The sequence below is a fragment of the Rhinichthys klamathensis genome, unplaced genomic scaffold (genome assembly GCF_029890125.1).
Source record: "Rhinichthys klamathensis goyatoka isolate OS25496 unplaced genomic scaffold, OSU_Roscu_1.1 h1tg000149l_1, whole genome shotgun sequence".
Classification (NCBI taxonomy): Eukaryota; Metazoa; Chordata; class Actinopteri; order Cypriniformes; family Leuciscidae; genus Rhinichthys; species Rhinichthys klamathensis.
The window spans coordinates 627346-655101 of NW_026606684.1; the positions used below are offsets into that span (position 1 = coordinate 627346).

The window sequence follows — 27756 nt, forward strand, 5'->3', positions numbered from 1 at the left end:
TCAAAGAATCATAACAATATATGTTCATCAATTCTTCATGTTTTATCAATTCTATTATTAGAATTGATAAAACATGAAGAAATGATGAACATATATTGTCAAAATAATCAAGTGAGATTAACTTCTCTTTATTCGTAAAGTGATTTCATTTTTATGCTGTGATTTAGAGAATTAATTTACTAATAATATGTCTCTGTTCGCTACATTAGTTCGGTTAGCAATACAAGTTAAACTCCTTCCATGTTTCTTGTTTACCACGAGATGCCAAAATGTTGCTATGGTTATCACTATCACAACCATAATGAGTTCAATAGAGACTCATGTGGTTCCTCAAGCATTTTGCTTTGTTATAATGTCATTCAGATACATTACACTGATCTGGGTTTATATTCTACATTCAAGCTGATTCTAGAGAAGCTGGCCCAGAGAGAAGGAAATTAATAGTTGAATAAAGTCGTTATTTTTGTTTGTTTTTTGCGCACAAAATGTATTCTCGTCGCCTGATAAACTAAAGATTGAGCCACTGTAATCACTTGGGACTATTTTAACGATGTCTTTAACTTTTCTGGGCCGGCCAGTTTCGATCCCTTAAGAAGCCTATGGAGGAGTGAGACAGCTCTCAGATTTAATCAAAAATATCATAATTTGTGTTCCGAAGATGAACAAAAGACTTACGGGGTTGGAACAACATGAGGGTGAGTAATTACTGACAGAATTTTCATTTTGGGGTGAACTAACCCTTTAACTTCAATTTTACATTAGGAGAACATATTTACAATTAGTGCAGCATCAGATCTCTCATAGAGCAAATCCTTCCACGCAGGCCCTCTCCATTCCTGACACCAATAATTAACAGCATCAAAGGTGCCACGGAATAAAGAACACATGACGGTTAAATACAACCATTTACAGTACACCAATAACTTCCCCCTATACAAAGGAGCCCTGAAACATTTCTGTCACTTTCCAATCCACATAAAACAGTTGTAAACTTATAGCTGGCCTGCATTTGTCCAAAATGAAAGAACATAATTGCTCAAGTTGGATGAACACACAGGAAACACGGTTTTACAAAGTCACGGTGAACTGTTAGGTCTTCCTGGAAGTAGTCTGTTACACACAGAATGCATGCGAGCCCACAAATAAAAGCCCCTTTGCTTTCTGTATATATAAACCATCATTTGAAAAATGACAGTTGCCCCAGTAAATTCACCTTACCTCATTGTAGAAGAAGTGCACTGTGTGGTTGTTGAGTTTCAGAGACAAAGTCTTCAGAAAGGAGATATAGTAGGCCATAATTTCCTCGTCAGAGAAGTCAAATTTATGCACAATGATGGAATTAACATGATTATTGGACAGCAAGTAATCTAAAAAGAAAAGGAACAACATATTAAATGTTCAGGACATAAACAATAATTTAGAAGGCATCAAATTTTAACTTAGTCCGGGGGTTTACTCACAGAGAGAAGTCTCATGACTGATGTTCTCGAAAAGGATGTTGAGTGTTTGCAGAAGCTGGACACACACATACCGTCCGGATTTCTGCCGTAGTATGTTGAGGAAAAACGCAAACATGTTCTTCTCCAAAAAGAAGCTACAAAGAGAGGATGATGCTTACAATCATGAAAATGTGATTTTGTATTTTAGATACACTATCATTTTATTGCACATGTAGCATGTGGAAACACTTCAAATGTAAGAATAACAAAGAGATGTGAAACTCACTCAAAGACAGAGCTGTCATTCTGATCACCCCAGATGAGAATCTCAGTAATGGAGCGAATAGTTTCCACCAGCAGATTTCTGTTGTGGTCAGTCACTGTTGTGTTCTTTGTTAGGACATGGTACATATACCTAAAGAAATATTAATAAAACAGGCTACTACTTAAATGCCGCAATATATTTCATATTATGACTAACTAACTTATTTATTTGTAACGAATTTGAGATCGTAACGTCCATAAACCAGTTCTGCATAATAGAAAACTAGGCTACTTTTAGTTAATGAAAACAGATAACTGTATTTAATATTCTAACCCACCAAATCATATAACCGTGTGTTAACTACAGCTATGGCTCAAAATATAGTGTTATATAATTTTTAGGAAACATATTATGTGCAAATGTCACAAAATGATGTCTTGGTAGGCAGCTCACTAGATTTTAACACCAAGTCTACGACTGCTACAGACAGTTTTGGTCCTATGCGCTCAGTTTAACATCGTAAATAAATTGTGTCAGGCGTAGTATGAATGTTTACATTTTCTAAATGGACTATTAGTGACTTCCACAGTAATGACATTCACTACCTGAATTAAAAAGCTAAAACTGCACGAGCTGCGCTAGCGACTTAGCTGCAAAAGGTCCATAAAAACTTACTTCAAATGATCCAAAGAATGAATGTTTTTGGACTTCCCCTGTCCTCCGACCCAACTCCTTGAACGGCCGAACATTTTCTTAGATATTGTTATTTCCCAATATGTATATTTTAACACAATTTGCTATGCGAATGGATCCATATCCGCAGCAGTGAAGGCCTAGAATCCTCCGAATCCTCACATGAAAACATACCTGCCGACCTAGCGCTCATGACAGCCCAAACGTCCGCTCAATGTCATTATGGGATTTGTAGTTTATTGTTGAAGTTGATAGAGCGAGTCTGCATCCGTCACTAGACCATCGCGGACTCAATTTCACATAGTTCCGTGCGAACGCAAGGGTTTTGGTGAAGTCATGAGAAAGCGCCGTTTGTTTTGTTTTTCACGCGTTATTAAGCTTCTACGATTCTCTGGACGACTTTTATTTCTGAATTGTATGCATCGCTAGCCTTTTAAGAGGGATTCGGGATATTTTTGTCCTAATGTCAAAGAGCAGCGAGCGGCCTTGGAATATTCAAACATGCTGTTCTTCACTAACTTATTTGCTGTAGTGGAATGCAAGGGGAATACTGCTGAAAAGGGAGTTGCATCACTGCGTTTTTGATTGAAATGGATAGATCCGCACTGACTTGTCTCATATAAACTGTTTAAATGCTTTCAATTCATTCAGTCTGTTCAATGAGACTGAATCATATGTTTTTGAGTCTATGACACACTCAATTTACTCTCGGTTAGATTCAGTGGAATCGCTAATCAACGAGCTTCCATATATGTTTTATCTCGGCCTATTTTTTGTCAATGTCTTAATTCTTTACTATGCCTTTTTAATGGAATACATAGTCCTTAATGTAGGGATAGTATTTTTGCCAGAGGATATGGACCAGGCACTGGTGGATTTGGGTGTTCTCTCTGACCCAGCCTCTATTCCCTATGACACAGACACTGAGCTGGATGTTTTTGAGGGATATCTGGAATAAACTACTATGACTGGCTATCCCAGTCGAAGCTTTTGTGGGGAAGATGTCATCTGGCCGATTCATTTGGTGGCTGGAGAACCATTGTCAAAGGGAACTGCATATCATCTCTGCAGACGTAAAAAGATGTTGCAGTGTGCAAATTATAAAAAAAATGACTTTCATGAATGAGTAAGTAATGTTAAGGTCAGTTTTTAGGTCGATTCATACTCAAAAAATAAATGTGCATTAATTGTCGTGTCTCCACAGGCTGTCCATGTTCAGGGGACTGACCTGCAAGCAAGCCACCGTGCCACATGGAATATTTACCTGGAACAGATAAGCCGAACGCACTATGTGGTTTGCCATGAAGCCGCCAGTCAGTATCTCTTCAGAGATTAAATTCGGGCACTAACCACTACTGTGGATATAAATGTCACATCAGCCTATTTATTTTTAGTTTGGCATTTAGCACTCAAGCAGGATTCTGTGTCAGCCCTGCAAGGGCTTGTTATTACCTATAGACAACTCGCTTATTTATACATGGTCTGCCTCAGCATGGTTTCATTCCCTTTAATACTATTCAAATGAGCAATACATCATGAGACAAACAGGGTGTTCTTGAGTTTTTTTTCTAAAAGACTCTCTTTGAAACCGCATATTTGTGACAGCCTGAAAAAATGATATATTTGAGTTTCAGTTACCCACTCTATATATATTTAATAAATGATTAATTGCACTTTTTGTGTTGCCATGGTGTCACATTTGACTTTCAAATATCTGTTGCCATATTACAAAAACATACTGTGTTAACAGTGGACTTCCCTGAAATTGCCTATCCTGGCTTTAAAACTCAATTTAATGACTCGTTGTGTATCCATCAAGTAAAAAGTCATTGACATATATTAACATGTTACATAGGATAGATAGCTTGGAAAGATAGATAGATAGCTGCTCCCAACGAGCTGGATGGCGCCTTGCATGGCTGACACCGCCGTCGGTGTATGAATGAGTGAGTGAATGGGTGAATGTGAGGCAAAATGTAAAGCGCTTTGGTGGCTGTGCGCTATATAAATGCAGTCCATTTACCATTTAGATAGATAGATAGATAGATAGATAGATAGATAGATAGATAGATAGATAGATAGATAGATAGATACCCCTAACTGAATAGTAATAACTAATGTTCAAATTGAATTATTCTTATTCATTATAAATGTTTGATTTATCTGAAACTGTCACAATCATGAAAACCAAACTCATAGAACTTGTTTATTGTAAAAAACAAACAACAACAGAACAATAAGTAGCTTTAGTGCTGAGAAACAGTATATCCACAAAAATTTCAGAAAGTGCAAGTCAGATGTAAAGTAATTTCAGTGAGAAAGTTGAACAACTTTTTGAAGCAGTTTAGTGTCCTCTGGCAAATATCGATGAACTAATGAATTGTATAGTGAATGATGCTTTTATAAAAAACTAAAATCCTTGCTTATTGTAACAGTGTCTAATATGTAGCCATTTTAAAATGTGTCAAAGTGATCTTATCCGTGGATCTTGAAGACGAAGGTGTTCAAAAACTCCATATGGAATGCAGTCATTCCACAGCCTGAGGGAGAAGAAAAAACAAGATCATTTGCATATCATGAAAAGCATATAAGCTATATAATGATGAATAATAATGGACATAATTCATAATCTTAGTGACTGTGGTCAGATTTTAGAGATTAATTTCTGTTCTATTTACTGTTTTTCAACTAGCTCAAATGTGATGCTTAGTCTTAGTTAGTAGAGATGCAAGTATCTGAGACCTAATACAAGAAAAAAAGTTTTGAAAATAAAAGTTAATGTACTGGCCTATCAGACCAATATCCCAAATGATGTTAAAGATTAGACACTCACTCCAAAGACTTCATTCCATTGCAGTTTTTCAGAGCAGCACTGAGCTTTGTAGCTCCAATATCTGTGAACTTGTTGAACTTAACACTAAAAAGTAAATAACAAGAAATGCATGGATATAATGTAATAAAATAACATTTCTTACATTTTATTTGAATTGAAGACAATTGGAATAGAACAAAAGAGAAACCAAAGGTCAAACATGACTAAGATATTTAAATTACCGAAACAAAATAATTTTTATTGTTGTTTAAATATATTTCGAGGATTAAACTTAATTTGGATAAGTACTTACTCCAAGTCCTGCAGGAATTTCATGTCTGGTAAAACCAAGGCCAGGTGTTCAGCTCCACTGTCAGCAATCGCATTTCCATACAGACTAGAAGTGAGGAAAGTGGAATAATTGTGGCAAAACAGTGAGGTTTTTATAAACAGTTTTAAAATTCAGGTTTTATTTTATATAGTTATTTCCGAGAGTGACTGTACCTGAGGCTCTGTAGAGAAGGGATTGAGGCCAGAGCTTTAGCCAGTTTCTCCACACCGGCATCTCCAATTAAGTTTTGAGACAGACTGTGTGGTGGGAACATTGGTCAGCAGTGCAGTTGTGACAGTTCCTTTACAACTTATAATCATGTGGAAAATGGAGTCTTCCAGACACTAAATGTGTTATATTTAAGGGCATAAATGTTTCATAACTTACTTTAGCAATTTCAGACATGCCAAAAACTGTAAAACGCCAGATAGCTTCTCAGCTCCAGAGTCTCCTATTTGGTTTTTCTCAAGACTGAAAGACAAAAAAAATAAATTTCTTAAAATCTTTTTTCTGATCCAACTTGCGACATAATCCACCACAGAATACTCACTCCAGATGTTGGAGAGACTGCAGAGAAGGTAGGACCTCTATGAGTTTAGGGAAAAGTTCTGGACCATTCTGGACTCCAAGCCTACAATGCAGAACACAGCACCCAATATAAGCACAACTGAATGGATAAAAGGATAAAGGAAAAACGAAATGCAGGAGCCGGAAAAGATGAGAGTGAGATTTGCATACTCAAATTCTAGTCTCTGCAGATGCTGGAGTGCTGGTACACCTTCATCCAGTGCAGAAACAAATTCACTGAAAATACAGCCATTCTCCTTATCAACATCATCATTTTATGCCACAATTGGAATTGAAAAACAGACAAACAACGATAGTCATTGGATGTTGTATCAACATAAAATGATTCTGTACCTCATTGGTAACTTCTTCTCTCTGTGAATTTGGACAAGGCCAGGCAGGCTCTCTATGTGATAAACTTGTGTTGCCTTGAATGGGTTCAAGGTGAATTTCTCAATGGCTTTTTTCAGGTTCAGTTCATCATTGCTTTGATGCAAGACCTCCCATAAGCCAATGGTGTCTGCTGTATGTGCCCTAATGGAAAAACACATACAATAAAAATACAAATGAAAACCTTTTGCTTAAAGCGCTAATTCGCTCAAAACTGAAAAGTCTGTCATTTACTCATCCTCATGTTGTTCCAAACATCCTTGCTTCTGTGGAACACAAAGGCAGAAAAGTTTTCGTTTCTGTTTTCCATTGAATTAAAATGAACTTCGAAAAGGTATTCTAAGAGGATATGAAGTATCATTAAAGTGGTCAATACAACTTGTGTGCCGTTTTTAAAATCTTTCTGACTCAATGAATAACTACTTGAATTTCGGTCTGATCATCACACAAGCTTTTGATTGACTTGGAATAGAGAACAGACTACATTTAAGGTGCTTTTACATCCTTTTTGAACCTTGAAAGCTTCAGTTTTCTGTCATTGTAATTGCATTAGAATTAAAACAATCCTCAACTTTTCTATTTTTGTATTTTCACATACAGGTTGTGGGTGGAGGGTGAATAAATGATGACAATTTTCAAATTTTTAGGTGAACTCTTCTTTTAGCAATGCAGTTTCTCACCAGAATGATTTGATACATTTGAGTCCCACAAGCTCTTTCAGGCCACTGATGGGAATGCATGTATCTTGCAGGTTAATGGAGAAGGTCCGCTTCATTGCGCTGGCATGCCGGAGGAGATGGCATATGACATACACGTCTGAAGGGCAAAGCTGCGCCCCACAGAATGACAGATTTCCGGGCAGGTTTTTTAACAGCAGTTTGGCAATTTTGGCTCTGTTGGTCTCATAAACACAATGAAACAGTTCTAATAACCTGGCAGGAACCAAATCTTTAGGCTTCATTCTCTCCAGATGGGCTTCAACAGCCTTTCTTTTGGCCTTTATGTTGACACTGCTGTCCAGGATGCTTCCTCTATCAGGTGCCTTCTGGAAGACCAATCCAGTGACAAACCTCTGCACCACGTCCTGCGACTCTCCCTGAACCTTTCGTTTCTTCTGCTGGACTATGCAGTTTGCCACCACCATTTTTTCATTCACCTGTTTAGATTGCACCAAGTGCAAAGCGCTCAGGAGGTTCTGAGTGAAGAGGTCTGCAAAGTGGTTTTCTTGGCGTTCAGATGTTTCGTAGGATACAAGTATGCCACTTTTAAGACCGCAGCCCAGCAGCTCTGTTGAACTGCCAGGGTTTACATGTGTATTGTGATTCTTAAATCCCTCCCATGCCATTTTGCACAATTGTGGGATGTCTGGCTGTTTCTTCTTACATAATGAGCTGTTTCCAAGAATAGCCAATTGCAGATGCTTGGAGGTCACTCTGTGGTACAAGTCTGTGAGGGTTGAAGGCAAACTATCACCGCGACTGTCTTGGTGCTCGAGCAGGAAGCAGGTAGTCCAACAAAGTAGCGGGTTGGAGCATAAACTGAATATGTAGCTTTGATTCTTAATCTTTTTTAGTGCACTCCCTTGGAGGGAAGAATCCCCAAAATATTTTGATGTATACAACTCGATGTCTTCAGGAGAGAAGCCACCAAGCTCCAAAAGGCTGTCGATTTTTCGCAGCACCTGATTTAAAACGTCTTTAGGCCTTGTGGAAATGAGAATCGTGCAGCCCGAGAGGATTTCCTTTTGGAACAAACCCGAAAACAGCTGCTTGATGGTGTATTTAGTGTCTGTGGGTGATTTAGCAGGGGATTGAAGAAGCCCTTCAAAGTCTTTAATGTGATCAAAGCTGTCAAAGATAATGAGAACTTCATCCGGACAGGACAGAATGTGTTTGAACACAGAATCTGAGTCCTCACAGCGAGGAGATGTAGACAACTCGAACAGTAACCCTTTCAAGCTGTAGTTAGATTGTGTGAGGTCTAAAATTTTAAAGTTCAGCAAAAAAACAAACTGAAATTGAGGCAGGCTGCCGCTTGCCCAGTCCAAGCATAAACGCTGAATGAACGTGGTTTTCCCCACTCCGGCTTTTCCGAGGAGAGCGACAGATTGTTTTGGTCTGGAATCACTGCTACAAAACAACTGACTTCTGTCCAACTTTGATTTCTTTCGCTCTGAATCACTGAGGATGACCAGTTCTTTTTCTAAGCACTTGTTTGCATTCTTGCCAGATTTGATAAGGAGTTTCCTCTGGATCAGATGCACATCCACGTAGTGTGATTCCATTCCCATTCCCCCACGCATAGTGCAGCAGACATCTCTCACGCGGGACTTTACGTGATGTATGTAATCTTTAACACATTCTGTAAAATAAACATTTATCATGTTTCCCACAGTCTTATAAAGTTATTCAGGCTTACACAATGATTAAATAGGTTTCTTACCTGGTGCTTCTGGGCGGATTTTCCTTTCGGTTTTGGAAGGTGGGGAATCAGTGTTATTTTGTGGGTTTCCTTCTGTAATTCGCAAAACAATACAATTCAATACAATAGTACATTGGGTTTAATTTGTTGTTTAATGAGATCTACTAATATATATTGTTAGTACTGAGAATTTCCACGTGAATAAATCCATAGATAGGCGTGCTTTGCATGTGTACTTTAATGGTCTAGTGGTAGAATTTTTGCCGAGCGTGTCAGAGGTCCTTGGTTCTAATCCGCACTCGGCACTTGTATCGTTTTTTTTCTTCTTCTCATTAAAACCAAATATGTTCATCAGTGGTTGTATATCAAGCAGGGTCACGTTTTTGTGCATTTTGTTTTGTGATTTCACCGGAACGAATAGAGAGTCTCCACAACGGCATAAAGCAATAGATTGAAGCGTGTGTCCGTGTGAAGTGATACAGTGTGCGCGGCCACAAGAGAACACTGTATCTGCGCCACTGATAGCAGTGAAACAACAAGCGCTAGATTTCGGCGCTAGATCGCCTCTTCTTTAACAAACGAACGATATGAATGCTCTGCTAGTTAACTGGAGATGTTTTATTTATTTGTATTAGGTAGATCCGTGCCGCGAGCTATTTCAAAGAGTGGTGGGGACAATATCAACCCTGGCAAAAAGTGGTGGAGACATGTCCCACCCGTCCCACACGCAAATTACGCCTATGGTTGATATCAATATGAACAAATAAAGTGTGAAGTCCGCACACTAAAAATTACTGCTTCAAAAGAATTGTGCCTGATGAAGACCTGAGGGTCGAAACGTTGCCCTTTAATAAATTCTTTTGGAGCAGTAATTTTCAGTGTGCGGACTTCACACTTCTTTATTTGTTTATATTACTTCGTTGTCCTGCACCTGAGCCCAATTTGGGTGTTTGGGATGTGCACACCATTTTTGTATTTTTTTTTATATCAATATGAACAATGTCCAACCGTAACCCTTTCAAGCTGTAGTTAGATTGTGTGAGGTCTAAAATTTTAAAGTTCAGCAAAAAAACAAACTGAAATTGAGGCAGGCTGCCGCTCGCCCAGTCCAAGCATAAACGCTGAATGAACGTGTTTGTTTTCCCCACTCCGGCTTTTCCGAGGAGATTGTTTTGGTCTGGAATCACTGCTACAAAACTGACTTCTGTCCAACTTTGATTTCTTTCGCTCTGAATCACTGAGGATGACCAGTTCTTTTTCTAAGCACTTGTTTGCATTCTTGCCAGATTTGATAAGGAGTTTGACTGTTCTTTTCACACTGCACGACTATCTGGGGTAACATTCAGTTGCTGGTGTGTGCACACTACACGATGGATCGACGACAGGAGGTTTTCACACTGCATGACTTTACAAAAGAAAGAATCGCGCCAACTTCTGTCTGGTCCGCAAACTACGTTTCTCAACCAAACACACGCGAGAAGTGATAAGGAAATAATGCAAGATCACGTGTGCGTGAGACCGTACTTCTCACACGAGACTGAAATTGTTATTAAAAATATTAGCCTGCAAGAAGATTGCGATCCAAATTGTCTGTGTGCTGATTTTCTGCGAAAAACGAGAAAAAAACTGATTATGCAGGGAGAGAGTCTTCTGCAAAGAAAGTTGGGGGTAAATAAATAATTTAGCAATTTGCTGCTGGTCAAGCAAATGTTTGTGCTTTGTTTCTGTTTGATATAATTGTAAATATATCTTTTAAAACACTGATATTGAGGTCTATAACTCCTCCCCGAACATCCCACTGCCCCATGTATCTTGCTCTCTCATTGGCTGCAGGACATCGCCTATGTAGTTTTCAGTCAGAACCAAGCAGCAACCTCCCCGTCTCTCTTGAATCCAACACGGAAGTGACTTAAACTGCAATGCATCTTTTTTTTTTTTTTTTTTTTTTTAGTTTATTGTCAGAACACATTCACACAGCAGGATTTTGAATCGCCGACAGGTCCAGATATTTAGCATGCCAAATATCTCACGGGCGTCTGCGACTCGTCGGCGATTCTCTCAGATCGCGTCTTTAATAATTCACACGGCGTGATTTTCACTCACGTGAACGAGCACCGATTTGCCTATGATTTCGAGCATTTGTCGGCGATCTCACAAAACCTGTCAGCGACCGAAAAAACTGGCCTAAAATCGTTCAGTGTGAACTCGGCATAAGTGGTCACACTGCATTTCTGAGCGCTCTGTCTTAGGTTACTCATCTTTTTAGTGATGAAGAAATTAAGCTTTGCGAAGCACCAAGGCTTTCCCTATCAACTGTATCGTAAAATGGTTCATTACTCGAAGCTTTTCAACACTAACGACATCTTCAAAAGGTGGAAAAGCTGCCTTTGCATCCCAGACGACCCAGATTTTTTTTTTAATCTTTCATATAATAAATCAGTTTGTGCTACAATCCATACAAGGCAATAAACGTATTTAGTCCTTCGCGTGTCATTGTACTTGCAAAATGTATGAACAATGAGTCTGAGAATAAAATGTAAAAAAAAACCATTAACGTAGGCTACTGTAGTGATGTAGGCTACAGTAGTGTTGAACTGTAGCAGTTTTTTTATGATTCTGCTTTGATCAACACATGCAGCCTTATTCATATAAGCTTTCACCTTGATCTAAACCTATATGAGTTCATAGGCAAGGCTCATGAAGAGGAATATATAATCAAAATACTTTTTTTATTGTGCAATGGTCAGTTGGAGTGCTTTTGACATGAGGATTACCACATAAATTGAGCATGCACAAAACTACACGTGTAAATATTTATCTGTATTAATATTTATTCTTGACAAAGAAGCGAATGACTCTTGAAACCTGCGCAAAGGTTTACGCTATTTTTGAAACAATGCAAAGCAGTCACGTGGTTGTGTGCGAAAAGCGAATTTTTGGACATCATAGATCATGTGGTTATGGCAAAACGAATTAAGCTTCAGTACAGTGCTTCACTGTGAGAGGTTTAGTTTTTTTTTATACAAGCTTCGAAGCCTCGATGCCGAACATCAAATCACTAATGTTCATGGTTTTTACTTTCTGCTCGCTTTCATGTTTTTTTTCCTGTTTGACTGTGTTCCTGTGCCATGTTATTGTTTGGACAGTTTACCCTGTTTTGACCTATTACCTTTCTTTTGGATTACGTTTTTGGATTGCCCTTCAATAAAACTGCATTTGGATCTTCAACCCGTGGGCCCAACGTGTGCCTCAGTGCGGCACGTGACACTCATTTTTCCCATCATCTTTACCTTTTCATACAAATCTCTGTAATAATTTTTCTGACTGGTGATGCTAGTGCTGCAGACATTACACGCTGATATTACCAGAATGTCTCAATCAAAATAAAACAAGACTTGGAATCAAAATATTTAGGCTAATAAAATATTAAAATAAGATAATCTTTTTTTTTATTATTATTATTATTATTTTATGATCATTTTTAAAATAAAAAATCTAAATGATTCTAAAGTTTAGATTTGGTTGTTGTTTATCTTTATCTACACTTGGATGAAACCAAGCACAGACACACATTTTCTGTCCTCAAACCCTGAACTCACCTTTTATAGGAGAGAGTGTGTCTACAGATACTGATGGCAAACTCTTGCATGCACGGTCTGAGGATGAGCCGACTGGGAGTACTGAAACCGTGAGCTCCGGTGGGGCAACTGTGCCATCAGCTGGAAAAGAAGGAATTCTGTTACCACACACCACAGTATTGCTAAAACCAGGAATGCCAGGTCTGCATAACAAATCTGACTCAATGTCCAATCAAAAATAGCCCAAAACTACCACAATGACCCTATCCCAAATATCAAAACTCGCAATATCCCACTCTAATACCTAAAATACATATTTTAATACGTATAAAATACAAATCATATGAGTAATCATAAACAGTCTGTTTTCGAACCCTACCAGTGGCCCTCCCTCACAAAACTCATCTAGCACAGTTTTACCATTGGTAGAATGTAAAATGTGTAATATATTTTAATACAAGCATTTCAGTCAAATACAGTTTATGCATATTTATCCTTTTATCCACGTCAACAGTCTAAAAGTAGCCCAACTCCACAGGAAAATGACAACCCATGCCAAAGAGGCTTAATTATCCATGAGACAACATCTTTTTTAACTTACCAGGTGAAAGTGGAAGTATCTGAGTGCCTGGACTCACATGTTGGGGCGACACTGCATAGATTGGATGTGAATGTGAAAGGAGAGATACAGTGAATAATAGAATTAAAGAGCATACAGGCACATGCAGCCGTTTGATGATGATAGCAGTTGACTCACCAAGCACGTACGTGGGCCATGTCGGAACCATAGTGCCGATCAGAGGGGGCGTAAAAGGGCAGATGTTCTGGATGAACTGTAGTGCTGAACCACCTGAGTGATCCAAAGAGCCATAGTCAATGTTCAAAGCCAAGGCCTAGTTTTCTTGAAATGCATGTACAATATGAAAATAAAAAAACCTACAAAACTCACCACTAGAGGGCAGAGGAACGGGTCTGAATGGAATATGTAAAATATTTTGGATTGAGTTTGAGCTCAACTGGAAACTACCCTGGGATGTAATGGTGGGTGTAGTTCCTCTTGAGGGGCTTTCAGAGCACGCTGTTGCTGTAACAGAGACATGCTTTTGGTTTGTATCATTATGTTCCACTTGTGGTTTCATTGTTACAGAGAGCTAAATCTATAACAAATATATTTCCTTCCTTTTATTAATAATAGAGTTCTAAAAACAATATATATACACACACAAATTGTGTTACTTAAAACAGAAGTAAAACAATAAGTTAGCCATATATGTTTAAAACTAGTTTGGGAGTTAAATAATTCAACACTTCTGGTTCTGACCATTAAACCCTTACAATGATTGTACTGTTTCAATGCTACATTGTGATGTTTGAATTACCTTTTTTGTTGCGTTTGTACAAGGGTTTGCCATCAGTATCTGTGTGGGTTTTGTTTGAAGGTGAATCAACTATCAATGGAAAACATAACTCTTACTTACTAATTTCAATACAGGTATTTCAGAGAACATCTAAACATAAGAGAAAATAACATTACCTTTTCGCTTTCTTGACCTTTTGTTTGTCAAAGAAGCATTTTCTTGGCCTAGTACTTGGCTAGGTTGTGTGCAAATTATGTCAGGGTCAACTGTTGTTTTTAAAGCAGATGTAAAAAGACAAAATGTATTTAACTTTATTTTCGAAAAACAAAAACAAAAACAAAAAAACAGTCTGATGCAAATGCATTAACAAACATTCATTGGTTCCCCTTCAATTCCCAAAATATTATTGAAAAATATAATTCTATTCAAATAATATTAAGTTAGGGAGTCTTACATAGAGAACTGAGGTTATCAAGGAAGTTGGGATCTGCCAAAACAAGGAAGAAAATTATTTATATAGGCCTACATTTATATACACACAATTAAACGGGGCAATGAGTGAAACTGACCAAAAGCTTCTTCAGATTCACTCTGAATGGACTCAAGATATTCTAGGAGGACATTATCTGTGAAAACAAAAGGTAAATCTCATTTGAAAACTCAACTAAAATGCCAAATATAGGGCTACATTTGTTTACCACGTTAAAATAACTGCATCTACGGCTACTCACCAGGTAAGAGTTCAGACATTGGGTCTGAGACAATATCTTGCAATTCAGCATCTGTTGATACACAGTGACACATTATATAAGCCTACATGTTTTTAATCATGACATAAATATGCCGTTACAATTTCCTGAGGTAGCCTAAAACTCATCGTATAGTGTGGACGCGCAAGATGCTGTGCAAGGAGCGCGTGCGCTTTCTGCAAGAAAATAAATAACTGCGAGGGGGGAAACCCGTTTCTGATATATAAATACTTGTCTGACAATTAAAATTATACATTCATTTTGTTATAAAACTGGTTTTACGGAGCAAAGTAAAATAAGTACGACGCAAAACGCATTACAAGTCTATAATAAATGAAAATCTTTTAACTTTACCTGTTCCACTGATACAGTCCATGTTTACCCAGAATTATTTTTCCATTAGGCTACATTAAAGTTGTGAAGAAAATCAGCTTTATTGCGCACGACGTGTCCTCAGATTACACGGGTGAGGCATTGTCTGGCAAACACCAAAACAGGCTGCATAGCTACTTTTACTTTCAGTATGTAAAAGGAGGCTGTTTTGGTTAGGCACAAAACCAAACTCACCTCCCTAGGTCGTTTAGAAAATATGTTCTCACACGAAGGACATTGATTCTGCGTGCATGATGTTGAAATGCAAATTTGATGATGATGATGATAATAATATATTATATTTAGGCTACTGAATTATTTCACTGTACATGTGTTTTACCCTGATGGTGATCTGTCTTTATAAGTCATCATGTGACCTTACATTGTATCAACTGTGTTGATATTTGTATATTTTACAGTAACAAACACGTTAAAAGAGGTTTATGTTAACATTATATAATTTAATGACACACGGTAAGGAACTCTAAAACATGTATCTACAGTATCTTGTTTGTTAATAAGCTAAAAAAAAAACTCAATCACTATACATACTCAACGTTCTGGCACTCCTATGTGGTAATGCTCCACCCTGGAGTGCCAGGTATTTTCCATTGTCTGTTGTGTGACCTTTTTTTTTTTTCTTCACACACACTTTATAAAACACCTGTTTATGCCTTGATTTCCGAAAACCTGTTGAATGTCTGTGAACAACAAAAAACCCTCTGCAAATCCTGCCATTTACAGTGAAGTTCCCAGCTCCAAAACAAAAGATACCAAACATCTCATGCCACCTTCCTCCTAAAATGAAATGAAATAATTGAAATGAAACGAAAGCGCATAGACAGGTATGACAACTTTGTTTGCTTTAGGTTTTTATCAACACTGCCCATAATAGAAACTGTCCCATAAAACAAACTGTCTCACAGACTTGCCTGGTTTGCTGGTGACACCACATCTTACAGTACAATATCTCACAGTCAACTCATATTGTATATTGAAGAATTATTGAATAAAATTATGTATTACAGTGGCTTCTTTTGGGTTGAATTCTGACATCTTTCTGTGTTATTTTTAATCAGCGATCCGCATAGAAGAAAAAAAAACCTTCAGACTCCATGCCACACATAGCAGCGTGCTTAGAAAGCAACTCTAGTATCTGCGAGAGATCTAGTTACAGGTGCATCCTGTCAAGCAGTATTACTGTTGCAACACATACAGCATAGAACCTTAACGGGTTCTGTCAGACGGTTCATATAGAACCTTTTAGGGGTTCCCATCATACAATCATTTAAGATAGTTGTCCACTTTATTTATTAATTTTTTATTTTTATTTTTTTTTATTTTTTTTTAAAAAAAATATTAAAAAAAATAATAAAAATAAAAATAAAGTTGTCCTCCGAAGAGGGGGTGGGGGTGGGGGATGGGGGGTGGAGGTGAAAAAAAAAAGAGAGAATATTTTTTTTTTTTGTCCATATACAGAACCTTTTTGGCATGAAGTGTTCTTTAAAATTAAAAGAATCCTGTGGTTTTATATAGAACCTCATTGACACTTTTCTTTTGTTTGAGTGTAAATGTGGTTTGAGTTACATATAGAACTAGTATCCTGCAGTGTTGTTTTAAATGTTTATTCACACCCTCCTGTAGCATTGCTACTGTACTCAAAACTGTAGGACATTTGATGCATTTAATACAGTCTTTGCAAGAATTGCAAAAATCTAACCTTTCATTGAAGTAAAAGAATTGAAAGTGGGGGATTTTTTTTATGAGTAAAATATCTCTGAAGTATATTCCCAATAATATTTACATTATTAAGCTCACCAGGGTGACTATGAACAATTTTTGTCTAGCTATGACTTCTTGTTTTATAGGAGTATAAATATGATGAAACACAAAGGCCAAATTCCCTTAATCATTCATCACAATGAGTAACCAAAGAATACAGTTATGATGTGCAGCAAAAGATTGTTGAGATTGTTAGAAAATAGCTAAAGCATTGAAAATTCCCATTTCCACCATCAGGGAAATAATTAAGAAGTTCCGATCAACTATATCGATCAACTATGGCAAGTCTATATTGTCTTAATGCACGGCGAGGAGGAAAATTGAGTGGCCAAAGACTCTTCAAGTGTCACAGAGAATTGCAGAGATTATTTGAGTCTTACGAAAGCCTATAATAATAATAATAAAATGGTACCTACATCACCACATGCTGTTTGGGAGGGTTTCAAGAAAAATCCTCCTTGCTCATCCAAAAACCAACTCCAGCATATTCAGTTGTCACGACTGGAACTTCAAAAGGGACCGGATTCTACAGTCAGATGAAACTAAAAAAAAATAGCTTTTTGGGGTTGATACAAAGTACCCCATACCCACGGTTAAATATACTGCTGGATCTTTAATGTTGTGGGCCTTTTTTTTTTTTTTTTTTTTTGCTGGAGGTCCTGGACATCTTATTCAGATAGATGGAATGAGTGAATGAGTGGGGTGAATTGAAGAGATGAAGCACTGACATGGAGCTGTATATCAGGGGCCTGGGGCCTCATTTATAACCATCGTGTACCCACAAAACAGGCCCTGACATCACTACCCACGCATAAGTTGTGATTTATAAAAACAAACTTGACGGAAAAAATGTGCGCACCTGGGGCCTCATTTATAAACGTTGCGTACGCACAAAAGAAGGCGTACGCCGCTCTCTACGCAATAATTGGTATTTATAAAAAGCAAACTTGACGGTAAAATGTGCGGTCCTTCACGCAAGCTCTGACCCAGGCGTACGCACAAAAACGGGTGAAATGAGAAATGGCGACACCGTCGGCAGATGGAAGAAACACGTGAAAGTGTGTGAAACTGTAGACCGTTGTGTAATGGCAATACTGCCTCTCATAAATAACACGAAGACTTCACAAAGCAAGTCTTACAATTAACAGCCTACACGAACACCCGTTTGATCGATCTGCAACAGAAATGCAAATTAACACATATTTGCAAAAAGAAAAGTGAAATATGTTCTGCAATAATATTGGCATGTTATACAATTCATCCTCATAAATAAGATGGTAAACAGAACGAAATAATGTACAAAACTGATATTCTCGCCAATGTGTCCGTCAGGCGGAGCAGATATAGATGCAATTAGATAGATAGATAATTAGGGAGATAGATAGATAGATAGATAGATATATAGATAGATAGATAGATAGATAGATAGATAGATAGATAGATAGATAGATAGATAGATAGATACACTGTAAACCCCAATGTTATCATTAATAAAGAAATCAAGTTATCATAACTTAACATTACTTACAATAGCAAGTTTTTGCATCAAAAATGAAACAGTTGTGTTTAATGTACTCATTTGGCAGCAACAGTCTTTCAGATTAAGATTTTAAGTGTTATGAACTCAACATTTCAAGTTATTTAAATGATTCACTATGTGTCGGTTTAATATGATTGGCCGTGCCTGAAATTCTGCCTTGACAACACGCTGATTGGTCGATACACAAGGCAGTATTTTTTTTGTTCATCGTGAATTTGTTGATGCAGGCAGCAGGCCAGAGGGACTGACTGACACTGCATAAAACAGTCATTTAGGGGTTAAATCGGTCCTGTCCATCACGTACAGACATTTCAGGCCTCGCATTTGGATCAAGACTTTCAATTCCTGACGCCTGTAAATGGAATCTTTTTTTAATCGACGACTGTCTCGAGTCTCGACTCTCGAGCCTGTTCTCCCCCCTCCCCCGCAGCAGCCCCTCGGCCCTGACTCACTATAGTTCTTCTTGCGCGCGCAGAGCGTCCGGTATTTTCTGAGGCTGAGAAAACGTATGGTAAGTGTGAAATCATAAAACTATTTTAAATAACATGTTTGCCAGAACATAACATCACAATTTGTTCAATGTTGTAACAGTTTTTTTAAACTGTATTTTCTAGCCCGACGTTGTTTTCGAGCCGTTTATTCCCGCCCCTGCTCCATTCAAATCTTGCGCGCTGACAGCGCCCGGTATTTTCTGTGAGATTTACATCAGACTAAGGTAAGTGTGAATTAATAAAATCATTGTATAATGTTTACCATAACACAACGGCAAAGTTTTTCAATGTCATATTTTTTTCTGAACTGTATTTTAGCCCATTGCCTTCAGTTACTGCGTGCACTGACAGCGTCCTGTTTTTCCTTTCCAGACATTTATATCAGACGAAGGTAAGTGCAAATAAAAACTTTTTCATAAAACCTTTTTAAATAGAGTATTTAACAAAAACATAAGATTGAGTGTTGTTGATTTAAATTGAGTGCGTTTATGTTTGAGTTGTTAACGTATTCTCCTTTGACAAATCAGCAGACACTTTCTTCTCAACTGTCCTCAGAGGCTTCAGAAACAGTAACTCACTGAAGGAAGAACTGCAGCTGACTTGATTCATGTGAGGCAAACAAGTTTTTTAGCAACATACTTAAAATGATATCATAATTGTTGAAGTGCAGTGTAAATTTCACTCCTTTTGTTTGTTTCAATGTTCTAGTAAGTGTAGAAATCTACCATGTACTTAGTTTTATTATGATGTAATTTACTGTGTATATATATATGATTGTTTTTAGGCCAGGTGGTAAACGCTGCCATTCTTCACGAATAGGCTACTGCTGCTCTTCAAAGATCTGAGTCATCAATAAGGTAAAGCACACAGAAAGAGTTTTTGTTTGAATACAATTCAGTTTCCCAAGTTATCTTGTATTTTATTTAGTTACTGAAACGGCAAGAAAGCACTTTGACTTGCTTTGATTATTTCCATTCTTGTTGCTGTCCAACTAGCAACATTCCTTTGTATTGTTACATTTTTATTATTATATCACTCTAACCTGTGCTTAAACAATGAGTACTGTACGATGTATTAAAAGAAAATGCGTCTTAATTATTTTTTTTATTTTAATCACAGGATCCTTCGATCCCTGCCCCAACCATTCATCTAAAGGACTGCGGCAACGAGACCCTTTGGACCAACAGTGGCAGTTTACCCAGGATGAGATCTCGCTGATGTTAGCCTGCAGTACTGACACATTTTTTGGTTTTCCAGCATATTTTGAAATTTTGAACCCATTCTAAAAGTGACTGTATGATGTTGAGATCTATCTATTGACACCGAGGACAACTGAGGGACACACACAACTATTACAAAGGGTGAAAGATAAGTAGATGACAATATTTACAATAACAGACAATGTCTGTTGTTGTTCATTACACTGTGTTTTTAATTGTTCTGGTCAATTGTTCTGATCTGGTCAATTTCACTTTTCAATTAAAATTTTTAATCAATTGATTTAATTTACTGCAAGTATTGTAATTGTATTTTTTACTGATTAAATGTTAATATACAATGTTCAGTCAGTATGCATTATAGAAGTTAAGATATGTAATGTAAGCCTAATAAAGCTGTTGTGAAAAACAAAACTTGGTTTAATGATTTATAATTTATTTAAAATGTATTTAATAATAAGTAAACAACAAAATATAACCTGGAAAATTTGAGTTTACTCCATTTGCCTTTTAAGTTATCTTTACTTAAACATTTAAGTTAATTCAATGAGAAGACCACATTAGGTCAACTTAATTAATTAAGTTTGAATTTTCCCATTACTCAAAAAAACTTACGCAACCACTTTCCTCAAATCATTTGAGTAGTCTCAACTTATTAGGGTTTACAGTGTAGATAGATAGATAGATAGATAGATAGATAGATAGATAGATGTATTATTTGTCCACTGGGGAAAGTTGTTTTCATAGTAAAAATGTCTTTATCAGCTACGGAATCATGGTATTCATGCATATGTTCATTGCTTGATGTTTGTTTTATTTTTGATAAAATAACGTATGACGTATGTCTCAATCATTCAGAAAGCAAGAAATTACATTTGCGCTGAACTATTTCCCATTTCCAAGTAGATTATAACCGACATCTGTAGCTTGTCATTTCTTTTTTATCTCGGCCACAGTCCGAGGTTGTGAGGCTACAGCACTACGGCGTCTGCAACCTTTTGCCACTCAAGTGCCTTTTTGGCATTAGTAATGGCCACACTGTGCCCTCCAAACAACATTTTTCTCCTCTTTTCCACCTCGCCAACGATAACTTCTACTTCACATTGGCCCTCATTTATCAAAAGTGCGTACACCAAATTTCCAGCGTACACCTGGCGTACACCCAAAACCACGGTGACTTTGAGATTTATCAATATGGACGTTGGCGTACGGCACGCTCAAATCCTACGCCAGCTCAGAGGTGGTGTACGCACGTTTGAGTTAGTGCAGAAATGCGCAGAAAAACCTAACACCACAAAACGCACTGACAAACTAACTGATCAACTGCTCAAACTGACATAACTAAAAGATATGATATATTGATATATGACCAACAACAACAACAACAGTAATTATAAACTTCAGTGTTTATTTTTGTGCAACATGGACTTCAATGTTTAATTTGTGTGACTTTACCAAAGCATTTGATTTATAAGCATATGTATTCCTTCAGTTGCGAGCCTGTGCGCTTTACCCTGACGTTTCATGGTTAGGCCCGGCAGGTGCGCACGGACTGGGTTCGGTAACGAAAGGCTTTCAGTGACCAAAAAATAATTCAGACTGACAAAATAATAAAAAAAACATTCTTCTTCTTTTAAATAATAATAATAATACAAATAATAATAATGACATTCTTCTTCTAAATAACAATAACCGTCATTAATAATACAAAGTATACTAATAATACTAAGAATAATATTACAAATTGTCATGCAATTATTAATGTGAATGAATGGTACTCCACATCACATCATCATCATCACTATTGTACACCCCATACATGTAACGTGATTCGAAATTGAATGCTAATTCAAAAGACGTGCTGTAAAATATTGCATTGTGATAGGTCATTTCGGGCTCCACGTCAGAGAAGTTTCTCTTCTTTGCCGTCTTCCGTGTGTCCATGGCGTAAAATGAGGGCGTGGGGGAAGCGGAGACTTGAATATATAGGGGCGTGTTATTCTAATGACGATCGTTTTCAGCCGCGGGATTTATCAAGGGCAGGTATTGCGTACACCTGGATTTCAAAGGTACGGACAGCTTCATAAATCAGGCGGTGAGAGGAGTGTAAGCATAATCTTACGCCAACATATACGCCCGTTTCTACGCAAGAATGATAAATGAGGGCCATTGAGTGAAGTTACGTTTTTTTTTATTTCCTCTCTATGTTTGCCATGATTTCGCAATCGATGAATATTAACTTATGGGCGTTTCACGGACTATTTATGGGCAACTATGGGCGTGACATGAAGCCGCAAAAGCTGCGCTACATTTAGAATTGATTGTGATTTAGCCTATTAAGGGAAAAATGCGTAGGATGTGCGTGCGCACGGTTTTTTAAATCCGAATATTTCTGTGCGTACGCACGTTCTATGTTTCATCCGTACGCCACTTCTGACGCAAATCCTACGCAAAGTTTTATAAATGAGGCCCCTGCACGCAAACTCTGCGTACGAACGTTTTGGAGACGGAGCAGTTTGGCGACAACGATGGTGAGCTGGAGTTAAATGTCTTTTTGCTTTTAGACAGAAAATTTAAAGAAAATTATACATACAGAAAGATAATACAAATACAATTTCACTCACCAAGCTATAGCTTGAAGCAAATATCCATCCCTTCTTAAATGTCCGCGCCAGCGAGCGCGTTGGGCCGTTTAGTGAAACTGACGCATATCTAACGGATGAAGTAAAACCGCAAATCTTCATTATGAGTCCTGATCATAAATACAGTGTATGTTCACAATAACAGTTTAAATAAATAAAAGAATGATTTAAACTATAGCCTATTACTTCTGATATAAACATTTAGATTAAATGCCACTCATTAATGGAGCTAAACACTTAAATTACATGCAATCATTACTGAGAAGTTACCAAAAAAATAAAAATTTCAATAAATAGAAGTATTTGTAGTGGATGCGATGCTTTTGAACACTTTTCCTGTGGCATGCATAATAATAAATGATGCACAACAAGGCCTATATCTGTTTCCATTTAAAATATAAATCAATTAAAAATACTAGGCTATTTGGCCAGTGGAAAAGTTTGAGAAAAACTTTCTCTGAAAAGTATTTTATAGCCTACTTTGATTTATTTATTCAAAAACAAGGCAAGGATATGCTAAATGATTGTTATCAATGTAATGTGACGGCACATCCGTAGCCTAGCCTACCTCATATTTTACTAATGTCTTGTACCGTTAAACGTGGTATCACGTGGATGAATAAGCATATATGATATGCCGATGAAGATCTGCAAAACTAGGCGTTGTAAGCTCCATGTGGTTATTTCGGGGAGGAGACGCATGTGCGCACAATCTTCTGCTGACTGTGATTTATAAAGGGAGTTTTGCGCAGGTTCTGGAGTAGGCTACACACGGTTTTATGGGTTTTATATGTCTGAAGATTTTTGCCGTACGCCATTTTTGGCTTTCGGGCGCACGTAGCCTTAGTAAGGATCCTACGCAACGTTTTATAAATGAGACCCTGGTGTATTGCGTACGCACACAAAAAAGGCATTGGAATGTGCGTACGCAATTTCCCACGGACATATCGGAATTTATAAAAAATAAATAAACTAGGGGTAAATGTGCGGACACTCCGTGCGTAGGCTACACAGTCTTTTACTGAAGTGAGCGAAGTAATGAAGTAAACAGCAAGATTTAAACTCTGTATCTGATATGTCTACACATTTAGATTTGTATGCCACTCTCGTTAATGGGGTCAAGTAGCGATACTGTAATTTCATGAAATAATTATCTAGAAGTAACAAAAAAATTTATTAATTTAAATTGAAATGTTTGTAGTGAATGCGCTTGAACACTTTTCATGTGGAATGCTGTGTTTCAATGTTTAAACTACAGCGAGGATTACTTGGCGCATGATAATTCTGCTTTAAATTGTGTTCTAAATAGCAGATGTTCTGAGATAATATATTTTTGAGCGAATATTAATCAATGATGCGCACTTGACTCCGTCTAAGCAGATGGCTTAGCAACATAGACGATACAATGACAACAGACACCGATGGAATCGCTCGGAGATCGAACAGTCCATTGGCCGGTTTGAATAAGTCCGATGACTGTATACTGTAAACACAGAACGTTCCCCTAACGTTCCCGTATAGTTCCCATTTGGTTATTTTTTGGGAACCAAACGAGAACGTTCTAGGAACGTTCCCTGTAGGTTCTTTTTAGGTTCTATTTTATAACCTAAAGGGAACGTTCCCAGAACGTTCCCTGTAGGGTTTTTTTAGGTTTCATTTTCCGAATAGGTTCCCGGAACGTTCCCCTAACCTTAAGGGGACGTTCTATTTACGTTAAGAAAACTTTCCTGGAGAACCAATAGGGAACATTCTGGGAACGTTCCCAGAACGTTCTGGGAACCAAAAACTAACGTTTCCAGAACGTTCCCAGAACATAAAATTGTTAGCTGAACGCTGTACTGTAGGCTACTGAACTCTGTCGGTGTCATATCGTGCAGAGACACGCAGTAGGAAACGGTAAGATATGCACGTTTTAAAAAAAATGTTTTCGTAGGCCTAAAGGCTCATACACACCGGGACGAATATCGGCGCGCGTTATTCGCCAGCGTTTTTCAACGCGTTTTTTGTGTTCACACCCAAACGATTTAGGCTGACGATGAGCCGAGGGAACATGCAAGTTCATTCCCTGACATTAGATGGCGCCCATTTGCTCTGCAATACCACTCCATAACAGTTCTCTTTTATCAAGATTTTTGTAGTCGCTGTCGCGTTTGTCATATAGGTCTTTATGTTCCGACACCAACGAGACCAGCAGCACCACCATTCATCTTGCCTTGCATCTTCCTCGTCTTATTTCTTCCCGGCAGAGTAGACGCTACTTGGCGTATATCTTCTTTGCGTTATGTATGTGTGCTCGGCAAGACCGTTTTGTGTTTGAGCGCCCCAAGTTGTGTTTTACTGTAACTTCAGAAGCTCCAGACACGTGAGAAAAAGCGCCAATCTCATTGGTCGGATAGTTTTTGACGCGGTGCGTCAAATAAAAAAAACGAACCCGAGGCGTTTTCAAAAAAATGACGCTTTTACGCGTGGCGTTTTTCGCGTCGGTGTGCACACTCACATTGGCGCCCTTTGTTTAGTCACGAGGCGTTAAACGTCGGCGAATATCGCGTGCGAAATTCGTCCCGGTGTGAACAGGCCTTAAGTGACGAGCTGAGTCAGATAATAATTTACACAGCAAACAAAAAGAAAAAAAAAGGCATATATAAATATACGTACAAAAAACGCAGGTTCTGGGATGGTTTTACTTTTTATGGTTTTACTTTTGCGTATACGCAAAATATAGCTTTTGTGCATAAGCACACTTCTAGGATGAAAACCACGGAAAGTATTAGGCTACATAAGGGCCCCTGGAGAGGTCTATGGTCTCTGATCTCTTGTCAGGTGTTCTCCAAACTCATCAGGCATTATAGGAGATGGTCCTCACTGCAGAACACGAAATCCAGGGATCTGGATCCAACTCCTCCCACCTTGCATATACCTAAACCTACCCATCTCCACCCCCTGATCCCTAACCCCACCCCTAATCCTACCCATCTCCACCCCTTAGATCTGGATCCAACTCCGCCCCCTGGATCTCGTGTACTGCAATGAGGTGCTACTGGATAATAGGGGAAAACTCAGGGCTGTTATCTTGACAAAAGGAGGTTGCAAAAAGTATTTAATAAAAGGGGGCCTGCCAATAATTGTGGCCTACGTGTTTTAAAGAAAAACATTTATTTCATAATGTGATTTACACTCCACTTTCAATTCTTTTACTTCAATGAAAGGTTCGATTTTTTTGAATGACAGATCAAAGGGATAAACTGTTGATCAAAATGATAAAAAAATATCAAAATACAGATTTATTTTTACAGCCATCTTTGACCATATTTACCAGGTGTGCCAATAATTTTGACCACAACTGTAATTAGGAGGAATCTGTGCTGAGACTTAAGTGCAGCATTGTGGAGAAAAAGGGTCCATCATGTGATTGAGAAATGTATATGAGAAAATTATAAAAAAATGTGTTAAATAGTTTTTTTTAAAAGTAAGTTATATATATGGCAGGGTTATACATGTAAAACAAGACCACATTTGCTTAATATTGCTATAATACACATTAAAAAAATTTAAACAGATTTTGTCTTAGTATTGGCCATGAACTATTAAATGAAGCATTTCTGTCAGCGACTCAACCATAGTTATAGTAAGTTCTTCATCCAAATACTAATTGCAAAAGCAAATAATTATTTTAAAAAAACTACATTGTTCTCATTTTAAATTTGGGGGCCAAATTTCTTCGAAGAATCAGATAATCTTTTTCTGGCTGGTTCATGAACATATTTAAGAAAATGTAAATAATGTGCAGCAAATATTAACGGTATTAGTTAATACTAGAGGGAATTAATCCATGATGACTCTTTATTAGTTGCTGATGTGGCAATCATTAATGAAAGGTTTAGTGAGTCATACATTAACTCACGATTATCTATGCATAGCATGAATTACTGCATATTAATGCACCCGTATTGTAAAGTGTTACCAAACCTTTTTACAAAGAAAGTAGTGCAATGGAAAAGTTCCTTGAATCTTCATAGAGCAATTAATGACAATAAAGTAAAATAAATGTTATAAATACACAGTAAGCAGACAAAAAAAACACAAAAACAAAAAACAAAAAAAACATTTAAAGACGTTAACTCACCAGAAGGAACCAAATCGTCCAGTTTTCTGAGTGCTGAATCCAGGATGCCTTGGCTGATGTCCCAGTTTTGCCAGATAGGTAAAGAGAGTCTTCTGGCCAGATATTCTCCATCATTACAGACAACTTCACACAAGCGCTGCTCTTCAACTTCACCATCCTTGTAGAGAGACTGGTAATACTTGGTAGAAAAGACGTTGGCCTCGTGCAGCTCTCTGAGAAGATTGTGTAGTAGGCCAGGGCTAACCTGTAAAACTTTTCTCACCTGAAACAGCACATCCTCAAAGGGAACCATGACTGGACAGCAGCTGAGAGATACTCTCATTTAAATGCTTTATTTCCTCCTTGCTATACTAATGCCAAATTATCTGTGCTTTTGTTCCTGGATCAAAAGCTCTGGTAAAAACCACAGCAGAGTCCATTTGTCTGCTTTGTACTACACTGCGTTTAAGGACAACCAGGTCAGGTGAGGACAGTTTCGCATGTACTTTTTCCACAAGAAAACTAATGTTGCTAATGTGATGTGCATGGACAAATCAAGAGACCACATCTCCATCTCACTTCTCTTTTGATACTAGGAATTGATATGGAAGAGATTCAATGGATACATTCCAGATCGCAACCCTTACCAATATAATACCAAAAAAGAAATGTGTTTCCTTCTTCTATATATTAAATATATATTTCATATGCATCCGAGAAATTGCAGGCAGTATACACTCTTAAGAATAAAGGTTCCAAAAGGGGTTTTTCCTAGCAATGCCATAGTACAACCATTTTGGTTCCCCCAAAGAACCATTCTGTTTTTTTTTTTCTTACTGTGAAGAATATTTCAACATTCTTAAGAACTTTTTCCCACTGTAAACATTGTATGCAATGGAAAAGATCCATGGATGTTAAAGGTTCTCCATGGAACCATCAAAGCCAATAAGGAGCCTTTATTAGATTATATGGAAGTAGGAAAGCACCAACGCACAACCAAATCCAGT

At 37.6% G+C, this 27756-nt stretch overlaps 3 protein-coding genes across 4 annotated transcripts in view; 1 reads left to right on the forward strand and 2 right to left on the reverse strand.

The window, feature by feature from the left end:
• Positions 1-2542, reverse strand: part of clec16a (C-type lectin domain containing 16A) — a 66931-nt gene extending 64389 nt beyond the window's left edge. Inside the window, exons 1-4 of the mRNA XM_056258171.1 lie at positions 2380-2542; positions 1726-1854; positions 1461-1594; positions 1219-1367 (exon numbers count right to left, since the gene is read on the reverse strand). Coding sequence (XP_056114146.1) covers positions 1219-1367; positions 1461-1594; positions 1726-1854; positions 2380-2453 — 486 coding nt within the window. The 5' untranslated portion in view covers positions 2454-2542. The remainder of the gene's footprint in view (positions 1-1218; positions 1368-1460; positions 1595-1725; positions 1855-2379) is intronic.
• Positions 2543-2699: 157 nt separating this feature from the next.
• On the forward strand, positions 2700-4070 carry dexi (Dexi homolog (mouse)). Its single transcript, XM_056258172.1, has 2 exons — positions 2700-3523; positions 3602-4070. The coding sequence occupies exon 1, from the start codon at positions 3086-3088 to the stop codon at positions 3353-3355; it is 270 nt and encodes an 89-aa protein (XP_056114147.1). The 5' UTR covers positions 2700-3085; the 3' UTR covers positions 3356-3523; positions 3602-4070.
• Positions 4071-4590: 520 nt separating this feature from the next.
• On the reverse strand, positions 4591-27200 carry ciita (class II, major histocompatibility complex, transactivator). Of its 2 annotated transcripts, none has more exons than XM_056258173.1 (20): positions 26771-27200; positions 14586-14636; positions 14424-14480; positions 14309-14341; positions 14031-14120; positions 13876-13944; positions 13446-13580; positions 13254-13346; positions 13098-13148; positions 12518-12637; positions 8940-9011; positions 7178-8858; positions 6462-6641; positions 6279-6344; positions 6091-6171; positions 5928-6011; positions 5714-5797; positions 5523-5606; positions 5231-5314; positions 4591-4937 (listed from the first exon to the last, which is right to left on the reverse strand). In XM_056258173.1, exons 1-20 carry the CDS (start codon positions 27090-27092, stop codon positions 4862-4864), a joined length of 3513 nt encoding a protein of 1170 aa, XP_056114148.1. In that variant the 5' UTR covers positions 27093-27200; the 3' UTR covers positions 4591-4861. The 2 variants fall into 2 exon arrangements, with proteins under 2 accessions (XP_056114148.1, XP_056114150.1); XM_056258175.1 differs by lacking the exon at positions 26771-27200 and adding an exon at positions 14958-15091.
• Positions 27201-27756: the final 556 nt, after the last annotated feature.

Excerpts from the sequence above, each read along its gene's own strand:
- ciita (XM_056258173.1), bottom strand. The coding sequence starts at position 27,092 with ATGAGAGTATCTCTCAGCTGCTGTCCAGTCATGGTTCCCTTTGAGGAT. Across the intron at positions 13,149-13,253 it reads ATGGCCCACGTACGTGCTTG|TGTCGCCCCAACATGTGAGT; the intron begins GTGAGTCAACTG and ends CAATCTATGCAG. Across the intron at positions 6,642-7,177 it reads AAATGTATCAAATCATTCTG|GGCACATACAGCAGACACCA; the intron begins GTGAGAAACTGC and ends TTTTTCCATTAG.
- dexi (XM_056258172.1), top strand. The coding sequence starts at position 3,086 with ATGACACACTCAATTTACTCTCGGTTAGATTCAGTGGAATCGCTAATC.